Source organism: Rhineura floridana, chromosome 6 (assembly GCF_030035675.1).
Source record: "Rhineura floridana isolate rRhiFlo1 chromosome 6, rRhiFlo1.hap2, whole genome shotgun sequence".
NCBI lineage: Eukaryota > Metazoa > Chordata > Lepidosauria > Squamata > Rhineuridae > Rhineura > Rhineura floridana.
Genome location: NC_084485.1, coordinates 7,373,178 through 7,388,347, shown reverse-complemented (window position 1 = coordinate 7,388,347; position 15,170 = coordinate 7,373,178). Strand labels below are relative to the sequence as shown.

Sequence of the window (15,170 nt, the reverse complement as noted above, 5' to 3'; positions counted from 1 at the left end):
TCGCGATCATAATCCTTGCTATTCTTTCGAACTAGAAAATGCCAACGCTGCATCTAACAAATACATTTTGGGGATGGGGAGAGCGAAGGTAGGTGTGCAGGGGATTCGCTTGCCACAATTTGATGGACTGTTATCTTTTATATCGTGGCGTTACTTGATTGGCTGGCGAGGGCAGGCACCGTTTCCCCATTCCCAAGGACGCGGGCGTAGAGCCCGGGCCAACGACACCGCAAAGCAGCAGCAGCAGCGTCCTCGATCCCGCGTGCTCGCCAGTTCCTCGACCCCAAGACCAACCAGGGCAGGCGGCGACACGCCTCTGTTTTGCGCCAATGAGAGGCCTCCGCTGTCCCAGCACGTGGCGGGACAGGACTGCTCCATCTCCACCCACCGATTTGTCACGCAATGCGCTGGCCAGCCGGCCGGCCCGCCTGCCTACATAGGTGGAGCTTCCGCGCCTTAAGGCAGCTGTCCCTGCCAGCCACAAGGAAGCCGGCAAGCAATTCTTTCCTGATATTGCACCAGCACCAGCGCTTGTCCTCGCCGTTGAGCGTGCTCGAGCCAGAGACATCCGCCGCGGAAGCCACGAACCCAGTCACCCCCTGCGCCAGCTCCTAGCCCTTCGTCTCTGAGAGGGCACCTGTCGCTGCCAAGAGCAAAATGGAAGACGCGAAGAAGAGCGCCGGTTTCCTGCCGCCCTTTAGGCACTTCGCCACCCAGGCCATCCACGTGGGGCAAGAGCCGGAACAATGGAAGTCCATGGCCGTGGTACCCCCGATTTCTCTTTCGACCACGTTCAAGCAGCAGGCGCCTGGACAGCACAGTGTGAGTGGGGTGGAGGAGGGAAGCGAGGCATTGGGCTTCAGGGGTGGTGGCGGTGGGTCGGTGGCGGCAGAAGAGGCGACACGGGATCCTTCCCCATTTTTTTCAGTTAGTAATTACCTGCCTTAAATGCTTCTATCTAGCCGCTTCCATTCAACATAGGTCTTTAGCTGGAGGGTCGGGACCCACTACCGAATGATCTAAGGTGGGTCGCAACAGCAGCGCTACCATCATACAAATCCATGGCAAAAAATAAGAAATGGGTCCACAAATGAGCGTGTCCTGTCTTGGGTCTGAAAAGGCTGAGGACTCGAGTAGTACTGACAACTCCAACCTCTTTTGGTTAAGCCCCCCCCCTTCGCAAGTACCCACATCTAGTCAATTGTGTCTCTTTCTGACTGTCCCAAGCCACAATCTGTTTCCTAACAGAAGTCTTCAACCTGCCCACTCATAAAGACTTTCCTCCCAACATAGCTATTTTTATCTTACTAAGGCTGCAATCCTAATCATGTTTACTCAGAAGTTTTGTTGTTGTTGTTGTTATATGCCTTCAAGTCGACTACGACTTATGGCGACCCTATGGATCAGTGACCTCCAAGAGCATCTGTCGTGAATCGCCCTGTTCAGATCTTGTAAGGTCAGGTCTGTGGCTTCCTTTATGGAATCAATCCATCTCTTGTTTGGCCTTCCTCTTTTTCTACTTCCTTCTGTTTTTCCAAGCATTTTTTCTAATGAATCATGTTTTCTCATTATGTGTCCAAAGAAGTAAGCCCCATTGAATCCAAATGGATTTTACTTCCAGGTTTGTTAGGTTAGGCTGCAGATTTTAGGACTAACAACCCACAATTTAAGCATGTTTACTCAGAAGTATGTTCCATGAGTTTAGAGCACACACATACACAAAGGATGTTTAAGGATTGCAACCTTAAACATCCTTTTTAGTGTGTGTTCTAATTTTCAAAACTGCAGTGCAACAGATTAAATATATCTGAGAATCAAGAACCTAGCTAGCAGATTAAGGTGGCTTTCAGTATCTGCCTGTCAGTGATGCCTGGGCCAAGAATGCTAACCTGTGCTGGCTAAATTGTGCATATCATTAAGATTGTCCTGACTGAATTGTGAAAGTCCAGCAGAAGGACGTGTCACTATTTTTGAATTAAACTGCAAGTGATCAAATGTTTGAATTTTCTTTGGAATTGCTGACACAATAATGCACTGACCACTTTCACCATTGCCATGTAGACAGATATGCTAGAACTGAAATGGGTAATACAGCACTATGTTAAGTATCACGTGGAACCAGGCCCGCCCTTAGCATGTGCAGGGCCCGGGGCAAAAGCATAGTTGCCCCCCCCCCCATGAGCACCACTTTTGAGGTTCCATCCAGGGTTGTCAGTCCCAGATCAGGGGTTTTCTTTGCATCCTTGGGTCCGCCTGTCTGTCTGTCTGACGCACACACCTTATATTTTATTCACACACCCCGATCCTTCCAGTACTGTTGTAACTTGCAATAAAAATGATTAATAACTGGAGAGCGAGTGGGTGTGTGTGAGGAATTAAACACACGCATTTGCTTCCTAGAGGGGCAATGCAAAAATCCTCTAGTTCCTCTGTCTGTTTCTCTGGCAGTTTTGCCTTCTTCTAGCTGAGAGGGATCCTTTCAGTTATGGGGGGGGCAGGCGGGTAAAGAAGTAAAATGATTTGCCCCCTTTCCCCCTCCCTGCTCTCCTCGCAGTCAAAAGGGAAGGGCGGGGGAGAAGGGGGAAATCATTCCGGTAACCTGGCTATTTGTGTGTGATCGGTAAATACAGCCTGGTGAAACCTCCAGCGTCTCCTCTGGATCAGTTCATCCAGCCCAGCCGCAAAGAGGAGGAGGGGTATTGTTGTCCAAGAGGGGAGGTCTGCCTCAGACAGACATCTTCTCTTTCAATGCAGAGACAACACGGTTCCAGGCAGATCTCCTTCACCTGGCGCCGCAACAGCCTTTCCACCTCCTGCTCCTCCGATAGCTCGGCCTCCACCTGCCTGGCAGCAAGTCGGGCGATCACCCTCTCACTCTATCTAGGCAGATCGCCAAGCGCGGGGCCCCCCAAAGTGCAGGTCCCGGGGCAACTGTCCCGCTTCCCGTTGCCTAGGGGCAGTACTGCATGGAACCTCAGTGACACTCTGCGGCTGTCTGATTATGGAAGAGCAACGCCTCAGCAGTGCTAAACGGTGCCCATGTGGAAGGGGACTACAAAGAGGATTGGTGAATGTAGAAGCAAGGCAATTTCAAATTGGAAATGTATTGCAAGCTGCACTATTTCACTCATCAAGTGACCCAGTTATATGTACAGTGGATACAGATTACTTTTTAATTTTCTGCCCTTTAGGACAGTAACATTCTGTGTTATTTCCTTTTTTCAAGCCTTTTTTTTTCTAGATATGACAAATATGTATGTATGTTGTAAATGTTTTAAAAATAGACTCCTGATTTAGTTTTGTAAAAATCAAAAAGAAACTGTAGTGTCCCCATAATGTATCCGATGCATTCAGTCAGTGTTGAACTTCTGGATTATCATCCTAGTAAGGTTGTAAAGAAAAGCTGACTCACGTTTAACTCTGCAGATTCTAATCGGTAGGACAAAACAAACCCGCCTTGCTACCCTGTCCTCTGCATGCTACAACACAATATGGACATTGCATAAGCAAGTAGGAAACTTTCCAAAGTATTGTATTACTCATTACATATTTTGGGTTGAAAAAGCTTTAAAAGCCATGAAATCTCACGTTCAGTAAAACCAGCCAAGAGTCTCACAGCATCTTAAAAATAATTTATTTCAGCATAAGCCACAACAGACCTGTTAGTCTTTAATATGCCAAAAAACTGTTACTCTCTTTCAACAAAAACAACAAACACTGCTACTGTTCTGTTAATGTTCAATAAGATATTTAATACTTTACAAGTTAATGTATGAGAGTTGAGCCAGTCAGGAACAACTGAAGTACAAAACCGGGGGGAGGGGGAAATCTGTAGATGACATTCTGTACAGAATAATTTGTTTCACTGGAAAACATTGTTCTCCCTCCACGCGCACACCCCAAGGCTAGTTGGCTTGGATCCCTAATTTGTCATTTTTCCAGCAGATATATTCAGACTTGCAAGTAATCGATGCTAAGGGAAGAAGGGATTGTAGGTATAATTCATATGGCTATAATGCAACAAAGCAACACCATGCGCATGAGTGAAGATTGGACATGCAGCCAGAGAATTCCTTTGAAGTGTTTGCTGCTGCCACAATTCCTGTTGCCAAAGAACCAAGCTGGCTGTGGTTAAAAACATCAAAGACAATTGGGTTGCATGTGGTTCTTTGCTGCACTCGCAGTTCTGGCCCACCTGCATGTAGAAACCTTGCAAGGAAATCAATATGTGACATTATGACGAGAGGATGGGACGGAAATTAAACTTTCTGGTCGTAGGTTTCACCTGTTCTGACTCTAAAGCAGGGGCGGCTAACCTGTGGCCCTCTAGATGGTGTTAAGACTACAACTCCCATTATCCATGACCGTGCTTGGCTGGGGCCAATGAGAGCAAAACGGCCTATGCACTAGTGCTTGGCTTTATTCTTTGGGTGGGTAAACTTAATTGAATGCCCTCTCTGCATGCCTCTGGCAGCTTCTGATCCATCATTACTTCAAGCCCTCAGCTGCTTTTCTCTCATGTCTCCCTCGGCCCAAGCAGGTTCATTTTTGCCCCATTTGGTCCCAACTTGGCCCTGAACACCATATGTCTGGATTAACCTTGTACCAGACACTAAGTCCCAATCACAGTCTAGGTCTCCAGCACCCCATCCAGGATCTCATGCCCACCATAGGCACACAGGAAGCTGTCTTACTGTGTCACACCAGTGGCCTATCTAGCTCAGTCTTGTCTATACTGACTGGCAGCAGCTCTTTATTATTGGTTTCAGCCCTACCTGGAGATGCTGGTGATTGAACCTGGAACCTTCTGCATGCAAAGCTGGTGCTCTACCACTTAGCTACAGCAGTCCTAGCTACATAACTTTGTTTCTTGGGCAAACCAGATCCCTTCTAAAACGCTTCTCCTGCACTTCTGTTTTCTCCTTGACTTCAGCACACAGCCTGAGTAACAGACATGAAGCGTATGATAGCGGCGTCACTAGCGGGAGTGCGGGGGGGTGCAGACCTCCGGTGCGCGCCCTCCCAGGGGCATGGACGAGGTGGCTGGGCTTGCGTGCCCCTGGGAGGGCGCGTACCGGAGGGGCACCCAGCTGGCAACAGCACGGGGCGGCTCTGGGTGTCACCCCCCTCATGGTGACACCTGGGTGCGGGCCGCACCCTTCGCACCCCAGTAGTGACGCCCCTGGTGTATGAGTCCAATTTCCAACACATATCAGGTTGAAAGATCTAGCAACTCATACAGCAAACTAAAAGTCTGAAAGACAAAGTCCAGGGCTACAGTTATAGCCTTATTCCCAGTGCATGTGAGTTGCCTTATGAAACACAGGCAACTCAACCTTGAACCTTGCTTTGGATTAATGTGTATTTTCTGCACCTGCATGCTCCCTCTCCCTGCATGTTTTCTATCTGCATGAGAATTATACTCAGAGTATGTGGTTTTTTGTATCCTAGCATTGAATAGGGTATACCTGCTGAAATTTCCTCTTCTACACAACTATTAAAGGTGCAGGAACCCCCCCTTTTGCATCTGGCCACTGTAGGCTACCAGTTATGCATGTTAGCATCATGTTTGCGCATACTTGTAGTCTTCTGACAGTATTGCATCTCTTGACATTTTCATAGTGTTGACTTGTTGTGCAATGCTGACCTAATCCTGAATGCTTTTTTTTTTTTAAAAAAAGCCTACCTACCCACCCCAACCAAAGGACTTGATTGTGTTAAAGCACCTGTTAGATTGCAACATTTAATCTGCTTTCATGATTTGGTTTCTCATGTAACATACTTTTCAAGGAAGATGATAAAAAAGGCAAATGGAAGGGAAGGAAGTATATGGAAACATTTTCAGGAATTCACAACAATGAGATCTAGCAGCTTGCCTCCTTTCTCTTTTGAAATTAAGTAGTGAAAATAGGTTTTCAAGATTCTTAATTTCATGATCTGTAGCAGATTTAGTATTTGTATGGCCAAACTGTAGATGCACAGAATAAATGCCTTACCTCAAGAATTTAATCAACTTTGGTTTGTCTTTATATATATATATATTTCTGCTTCACAGGGCTTTGAATATAGCCGTTGTGGAAATCCAACCCGTGATTGCATGGAAAAGGCTGTAGCAGTACTGGATGGCGCCAAGTATTGTAAGATGTTAATATTTTCATTATGAAAAATAATTGCCTTCTGTTGACAGTACACATAATCTGCAGCAAAAGCATATTGAAAAAAGAGGGAATAAGCTAAACTATTGATTTGTTGTTTGATTTGAGCATTATGTTATGCAATGATGCAACTACATCCTTTTGTTTTATATGTTTTGTTGAAATGAAATGGACTGCCTTCAAGTCAATCCCGTTATGGTTTCCATGGTAAGCAGTATTCAGAGGGGGTTTACCATTGCCTCCCTCAGGCTAGTCCTCCCCAGCTGGCCAGGGCCTGCTCAGCTTGCCACAGCTGCACAAGCCAGCCCCTTCCTTGTCTGCAACTGCCAGCTTGGGGGGCAACTGGGCTCCTTGGGACTATGCAGCTTGCCCATGGCTGCACAGGTAGCCCCTGAGCCACTCATTCTGGGGGTGATCTTTAGCTGGCCCTTGACATCCAGGAGACACAAGCGGGGATTTGAACTCACAGACTCTGGACTCCCAGCCAGGCTCTCCTCCCCACTGTGCTAGACCAGCTGTGTATTAAACCCTGTTAAATGAATTTTGGTCATGGTATCAAGGCATTTGTTAATCCACGTTTTCAGGTGTAGAACACCTAGAACATATAATGTAAATGTGTACACCTCTACAATAAAGTGTTTTTCTAGAGTTTTGAAATTATGGGTATTTTTTATGGTTCTGAATAAAACCATTGAGTCAACATTTGTGCCAGAGTCCCTAATCCAGTGCCAGGTATTATTTTTGGATGGCATTTTTGGACAAGTGTTCAAAAGCATGCCTTCTGCTACAAAGCTCAAATACATTGAAGAATTAATTTGTTCATTTGTCAAGTTTGCTTTGTGTTTATTTTTTATTTTTAAAGGTTTATCATATGCTTCTGGGTTAGCAGCTACTGTGAATATAGCACATTTACTGAAGGCAGGAGATACTATTGTTTGCACAGACGATGTTTATGGAGGTGAGTGTTGTCCATATGTATGGCAGGTCTAGATGTAATCTCATGGGTTGTATCTTAGAAGTAATTTAAACATATTTAGCCTGAGTTTGCACATTTACATCTTTCACTTCAGCATTGAGAATGGCTTGGAAGTCAACAGTCATAACTGCCCAAACCACACAGGTGTTTAATCTTACTTCAGGTGCGATACGTTTTAAACAGATCCAGTTGACACATCCAGCTGTGAGTCACTAACTGGCGTACTTGTATTTGTGAATTACTCCTCAGTCTCATTGCATTCAGTATCACTATTTGTCCCTTGCTACAATTACGAACCCTTCAGCAGCGGTACAGTTTCCTGGGCACAATAATAGTTTCAGTTATGTTGGCACCTAGCATTAATTGGTCCTCCTTCACACATGAATCTGCTTGCACACACTGCACATACCCTGCACATTAATAGGTGTTTGTGCTATCTCCTTAATTTTCAGAAGTCTTTAGATTGATGCTTTTTCAAATAGTAGGTTGGTTCACTCTTGGTTGGTCTGAATTGGCTCACAAACATTTGGCTTTTTTAAACACATTTTTTGTGTAAAAGTATGTACTATCGGTTTTTATTGCATTTCCTGCATTGCCTGTTTTGCATAATGTGGTTTAGATCAGCCTTCCCTAACTGGTGCCCTCCAGATGTTTTTTAGACTACAACTCCCACCATCCCTGACGGTTGCCCATGCTGATTGGGGCTGATGGGGACTGGAGTCCAAAACATCTGGAGAGCACCAAGTTGGGTATGACTAGCTTTAGATGCTACTGTATCACACAATCCTAAATCTGTCTTTCTTCGTTTAGCTGCTAATCCAATACATCTGCTTGGTTCCTTGATTTCCATCTGTCACTGAGTTCTGGATTGCAGTAGTGCTGGGTCATAGTGGGATACATTACTCTCTCTTGATGTTGCCACCCTAGGTCCCATCTAGGTGTGCCCAGGAACTAGAGCATCCCTAGCAAAACGCATTCCATTATTTGCATTATAAGTCATAAACTGGTGAAGATTACTTATTTGTACTTTGGATTTTTTTTTTCTCCTTGAAATATAAGGGAGTCATTAACGTGTGTTAAGACAATGTGGATGATGCTTTAGAATGGCTAAAGAGTTAGTTCAACAACCATGAGGTTTACTTTGCTGAACTTTAACACATACTCTTTAGAAACAAATACTTCCTATATAATAACTAGATGTTGCAGACCGTTCCTGTATGATTTCACTGGGTGAAGGTGGATATCCCTTATGAGGGATCTCTGTACTGTTGGCTTTGCAGCTACTAGTGCATAGACTTTCTGGGATGACAGCCAAGGATAGCTTTAGAGGTAAGCAAAGTAGGTATCCATGTGCCATAGCTAAAAGCAGACGGTAATCTAGTAATAAGTCCCCATGTGACTGAACTTCTCACATAGCAATACAAGGGAAAACATGTTTTCCACAAAAGCACAGGGGGCAAGTGTGGGTCAACATTGCCAGTCAAGTGTTTCCCTTTTTTATATAAGTTACTTTTTTATTTCTAAAAACCATAAGTCAAATAAAATGGGACATCAGTTTTGCTTTTGATGCCTTCTGTAACTTTACATGGTACTAAGTTCCCAGCAGATAATTTTCTGTATTGAAGAGGATACAGCATTTTTTTAAAGGAAGACATTTGTCAGAAAAACTGGTTTGAGAATGTTGCTCGTTTCCCAGCAGCTTCTTTAATGGCACAAATATTTGTGTGTTCATTTAGAAGTAAATATTGCTGGTTTCATTGGTGCTTACTTCCAAGAAAGTATAAGTAAGACTGAAGCCTAGCACAGTAACAAGAAGGGGGCTTTATGTATTCTCTGCCACTTCTCCTAAATTATTTGTGAAGCATATTCATTAGGTTGAGAAACCTGATATTCTTTATTGGACACTGTTGCTTGATTAAAGGAATTCAGTTGCCTCTGTAACGTTTGCTGAAATTTCAGCAAAGAAAAGATGCAGACTGCAACCCTAAGCATCATACCAGGGAATAGATCCTAGGAAGATTTTTCCTTCATTTATTTAATTAAGCAACCACCATAGAATAGAAAGTGCCCTATACCAGGTCAGATGTCTTTTGTTGATACGAAAGGCAGGCTACAAATATTTAGGAATGGGCTATCAATCTGCTTACGTGGAAATAAGGTCCTTAGAAACCAGGAGGGTTTCCTGTCAATACTTTTTATTTTATTCATTTATTATTTGATTTATATCCCGCCCTTCCTCCCAGCAGGAGCCCAGGGCGGCAACTTCTTAGCAAACAGCTGTTGTTACACGTCCTACCTTGTGTCGGTCATTTTATTTGTTCATTTGTTGACATTACCCCCTAATTAAGTTAACAAATTAAGTACAGGTCTCTTTGTATGCTAGGTACAAATAGGTATTTCCAGAGGATAGCATCGGAGATGGGTTTGAAAACTGTTTTTGTTGACTGCACCAAACTGGACCGCCTTGAGGCTGCAATTACACCAGAGACCAAGGTAACAGACGAATGCTGATAGAACAGTGTTTGCGGCATGACTGGAACGACTTTATTACATCAGCCCTGCTCAGTTTTCAAGAATGTGGGAGTTCTTACATTTGGCCACAACTGCCCAAAGCAGAAATGTAGAGGGAAATGATTAAAGTGATGCAGTGCTCATCTCTTATTCTGGCTGTGCTGGAGCAAACTCTTCTAATTGGGTTTAAGAGGTCAGCTAAACTGAATACCATGTAGCTGTCGCTACTGATCTCTGGCAAACACCTAGTGAACATTTGCCAATGTGAGCATAGTATAAGTGGAATGCAGTGATGTGTTTTGATAAAAACCAGGGGGGGGGGAACTGAAGATTTTTTAAAAAAAATATATTGGGTGTAATGGGAATCAGGGCAGGAAAGTTGGGATGCTATTGAAATAGTTGGAACTGGCCATCCGTCTCATGACTGCTTGTGGGATTGTCATTTGTTGTTGTTATGTGCCTTCAAGTCGATTACGACTTATGGCAACCCTATGAATCAGCGACCTCCAACAGCATCTGTCATGAACCACCCTGTTCAGATCTTGTAAATTCTGGTCTGTGGCTTCCTTTATGGAATCAATCCATCTCTTGTTTGGCCTTCCTCTTTTTCTACTCCCTTCCGTTTTCCCCAGCATTATGGTCTTTTCTAGTGAATCATGTCTTCTCATTATGTGTCTGAAGTATGATAACCTCAGTTTCATAGTTTTAGCAGATAAGGTCCTCAGTTCCAAAGTGAGCCTTCCTGTAACCAGGGATGGGGAACCTGTGGCCTCTAAAGGTTGTTGGACTCCATCTCCCATTAGGTCCAGCTGGCAAGGGTTGATGGGAGTTGTAGTCCAACAATGTTGGATAGGGAGGTTCCCAATCCCTTCTATAATGCATTATCAAAGTTCTTTGAGGAGCCAAGATCTTCAAGTTTAAAGCCCAGTGAGTTGCTGTAGGGGATTCCCCCCCCACTCCTTTGTAATAAGTTGGGGTGGGTGGTATCCCCTCTCCTTGATGCCTCCATGTTTCTGAAGTTTCTGTTTACCACACTGATATATTCTGCCTGTGTTCCCATTTCTTTCCAATAAACTGTGCTATGGGATGGCATGCCTAGTAATAAATTGTGTGGAATGATTCTTTCTCAGAGTTATTTTGAGGGTCTCTCTGCCCACAGGGGGCTTCCCTTGAGCTTTTCTTATCCTTGGGTGAGAGCTTCAAGCTTTGTTACTAAATGCAGCCAGAGTTGTATCTGTTCAAGGTTCTGGTTTTGGTGTACAAAGCCCTAAATAGTATGGGACCAGGATACCTGAAATATCATCATACCCAGTCGATCACTACTCTCTGCAAGTGAGGGCCTCCTGCAGACACCATCATATCAGGAGGTCCGTTCCGCACAACATAAGAAGCAGACCTTTAATGTAGCGGCACCTACCTTTTGGAATTCCCTCCCCTAAAATATTATTAAATGTTATCTTTTTTGGTGCCTACAGAAGACCTTCTTCTTTCAACAAACATTTTAAGTAGAGACCTTATCCCAGTCTGCATCTGTGTTGGAATTGCTTTTAAAGATGTTTTTAAAGATGTTTTGTTGTAATATATTTTTAGAGATGTTTTGTTTTAATATATTTTAAAGCCTGCTTTTATGATGCTTTAGAGTGTTTTTAGTGTTTTTGTTTTCCACCCTGGGCTTCTACTAGGAGGAAGGGCAGGATATAATTTTAATAAATAAATGAATAATACTTCTTACTTTGGGGGATGTCTAACCTTTTGCAGACTCTGTAGTGTTGGGCACACTGGAGGCCTCAGGAGCACAATAAATGACTGACACAGTGCCAAGCACTGTTTGGTTTGGTCAGATAGGTGATAAAGCGACTTGAGGCTAGTGCAGCTGACATCCAAATGGTTACAGGTGAAGTCAAAATGCAGTTTGGCACACAGGATTAAAAGTCTGGAAGTCTATTTCCATGTGGACTTTTTGTGGTTAACTAATATGAAATAATGAATTTACAGCAATAACAGAAACATCTGTTCAGTGATAATAGTCTTTCTGTATGAAAGGGATTGAGATTATGTTTGTGCTATAACACAGACAACCCCTCCAACCAAGAACTGGTGATGTTGCCATATTTGTGTGTTATTTTATAACCTTTACTGACAGCCTATCTTCTCAAAATAAACAGCTTGTCTGGATTGAAACTCCTACAAATCCAATGATGAAATGTATTGACATCCAAGAATGTGCTCAGATCGTCCATAAACATAAAGGTGTTATTCTAGCAGTAGACAATACCTTTATGTCTGCATATTTCCAGGTAAGCTGATTTTCCAGTGCTGTTCCAGAAATGTCTCATGCACAGATCCTTCCCTCCCCCCCAAAAAAGCAAAAGGAGAGAACTGGCAGTGAGAAACTTAAAGTTGGCTCTGCTGCATTTAATTTGGCTTTCACATGGCATGAAAGAGAGCCAGCAGAGAGACAATATTAATATGGGAAGTAGGGGGATATGTTTGTTTCTTTTCTACAGCAAGGTATGGCATAGACCTATGCATGTTTACTCAGAACTAAGTAATTTACATTTATATCCAACCTTACACTGTTCACCCCTCTCCATGCTGTCCTCACAACAATCCTGTGAGGTAGTTTAGTGAGAGACTGTGGCTAGCCCAAGGTCACCAAGTATGAACTCTTCTTTCCTAAGTCCTAGTCCAGCACTACACCACAATAGCTGTCTTTGAAGTTCTCTTCAAATTAGCCGTGTCCTGGAGTGCTTTGTCTCAGATCTGCATCAGATCAATTATTGTCTCTCCCCACCCCAAATCTTACTGTATAAGAATTTATTGAGGAAATAAAAGTATCCAGTAATCAGCCTGGCTAATATTTTTCTCTGAGCTTGCACAAGAGAGAAAAGATATATTGCAATGATTAACTCTGCAGTATTATATGGTAGGTGTTAATAAGTAATGGCTTTAGCAATTTATGGCGCTAAGAATTGCTGTGCCAGCAACTAGGCCTGTGGGACAGGGCATTCAACATGCTGGGCCTACTCTGTAGTTGCATCATCAGTGTTGCAAGGACTTCACTGTACAAACAGAACATCTCAGTGCAACGGTTTTAAATACCAGGGCATTGCACTGTGGGTAACTTAAGATGGAGGTTGGCCACCGTGGATGGGGTCCAAGCCTACCTTCCAGTCAAAAGCAGCACCTCCCTGTCAGCTGCTGAACTGTGTCCAGGGCCATGGTGGAGGGCAGTTTGTGCCAGTGTCAGAGCAGCAGTGACGACAGAGGAAGATGTGGTGGAAGGCGCTATTGTCACAAAGCTGGGCCCTGCCCTGGTTGGGGAAGTTTTGGGAGGTGAGGAGGGTATCATGGGCACCATGCCAGGGGCCCCCTGAAGTCTGGCATCGGGCCTGATATACTTTTTTTTCTCCAGTTATAATTAATGTACATAGCAGCAGCTGTTGAGAGAGAGAAATAATCATTTCCCAGTTTTCTGTAGGTGTTCCTTAATTTACAGATGGGAAAACAAGATCTACAAGAAAGTGACCTGATGAAGGTCATACAGTGGCAGAAGTAGGGTTTGAATACAAACTGTACCACATTGGCAGAATATTTCCATTATTCAGAAACTGTAGTATTCAGTCCACATTGTCTGCTTAGCTAACAAATTTAAATAAAATCTGAGAGAATTTGAAAAACAAGATCTTGTTTCAATTTAAAGAGAAATAGCAGTACATTAATTCTTGACATTCCTTTGTACTGTGAAGCTGCAATCATAAGCACACTTATTAGGGAGTGAGCTCCATTAGACACAATGGAGGTTACTTCTGAGTAAGCATGTATAGGATTGCACTGAGAACAAACAAAATATAGGGTTTAAATATGAAGGTGCAGAGTCTGTAATTTAGAAACTTATTTGAAAACAGGAAGAGCTATTCATGTTTAATAATAATGCTACATGGAGACTGCGCTTGGAAAAATAGAGGGGTGGTAAAATGGAAGGCCTTTATTCCATGGAATTAGAAGTCTGGCAGTGACGTGGGTCTATAATCTAGCCCCATTCTCCCATACTAATCCTCAATGACCAAACATTCCTAATAGATTAGCCAATATAATTGAGGAAAAAAGTGTTCAATTATCCAAATTGCAATTGCCAGAAACAGGGAGTAGAAAGGAGGAAGATACACCATGATAGTTACAGTATTTCTTGAGAAAGAATGCATTTTTTAGGTGAGGACCTAATGGCTTACTAAGAGACTAAATCCCCACGCAGCCATGAAGCTTGCTGGGTGATCTTGGGCTGGTCACAGTCTCCCAACCTATTCTATCTCACAAGGTTGCTGTGAGGACAAAATGGAGAGAGAAGAACCATTAACTCAGTTGTGAGGATCCAGTGAACTCCTTGAGAAAATGTGGAGTATAAATGTAATGTAATAATATAACAAATAAAATGTTATTAGCATTCACACTGTCATGAGGAGATTCCCCCCTGCCGCACACAGAGGTTTCCTGTGGTGAAATTATATTGTAAAAGGTTTACCACATGCTGAAGAGTGCTAGAAAGTTAAGATATGAAACTTGATACAGTAGGGCCCCGCTTTACGGCGTTCCACTTTAAGGCGTTCCACTGATGCGGCACCTTTCATTTTCAATTTTAAAGGGTTTTCCCCCCCTTTTGCGCCGTTTTTGCATCATTTTCACACAATGCGGCCCATTAAAGTCAATGGGGTTCCGCTTTACAGCGTTTTCTGCTTTACGGCGGGGGTCCGGAACGGAACCCGCCGTATAAGCGGGGCCCTACTGTAATGTTATGTGGTGGAAGAGGCACTTTTATAAAACCATGTGTGCTCAGCTGACATTTAAAAACTAAACTAGATGGCAAAAATTCCAAGCACACTGCTTCTTGGTTTGCCTAGGTATACAGAGGAGGGTACGTAAAGTGCCTCTTTATCCAAGGGCTGTTAAAGCAAAGTCTTCCCTTTCCTACAAACAGTAAAAATGTAATCGGCCAAAGCCATGATGACATCTTCATGTTCCATTTTATCCACAGCCTCGTGAGAAAAATAAACCTGAGACAAATGGGCAGTACAAGCTTCTTGGTTGAGTAGGGATTTGAACCTGGTTCTTCACTCCAAGTCTAAACCTCTGTCTGCTACATTGCACTGTGGTTTTTTTCAAGCGTAGGGCTGCATACCCCTGAGTAACCACCCTTGGGCTGTACCCCTTGGGAAAAGATGGAAACTGTGTGGGAAGGGCTGAAGTTCTAATCTTACAAGGACCTTGGGCTTAAGAGTTGAGTTCACTCTTTATTTTATTTTCTCTAGCTTGTTCTTGTCCTTGCCGGGATTCCCTTTCTCCTTACCAGAGCTTGGAAGATTACTTTTAAAAAGTAATAAATTACCGTTACAATTACATGGCCCAAAAAAGTAGTAATTACTGTTACAATTACAATTGCTCGGAAAGTAACTGATTATTTTTTCTCAACAGTAATCACTACAATTACATTTATTGCTTTTAAAAAAAAATGCCTGCAGGGTGCTGGCCTT

At 43.4% G+C, this 15,170-nt stretch overlaps 1 protein-coding gene across 1 annotated transcript in view; it reads left to right on the top strand.

Moving 5' to 3' along the window:
- Positions 1-411: 411 nt before the first annotated feature.
- LOC133387005 (cystathionine gamma-lyase-like) overlaps positions 412-15,170 on the top strand; it is a 35,058-nt gene continuing 20,299 nt past the window's right edge. Inside the window, exons 1-5 of the mRNA XM_061630891.1 lie at positions 412-822; positions 6,056-6,137; positions 7,018-7,113; positions 9,515-9,624; positions 11,808-11,939. Coding sequence (XP_061486875.1) covers positions 658-822; positions 6,056-6,137; positions 7,018-7,113; positions 9,515-9,624; positions 11,808-11,939 — 585 coding nt within the window. The 5' untranslated portion in view covers positions 412-657. The remainder of the gene's footprint in view (positions 823-6,055; positions 6,138-7,017; positions 7,114-9,514; positions 9,625-11,807; positions 11,940-15,170) is intronic.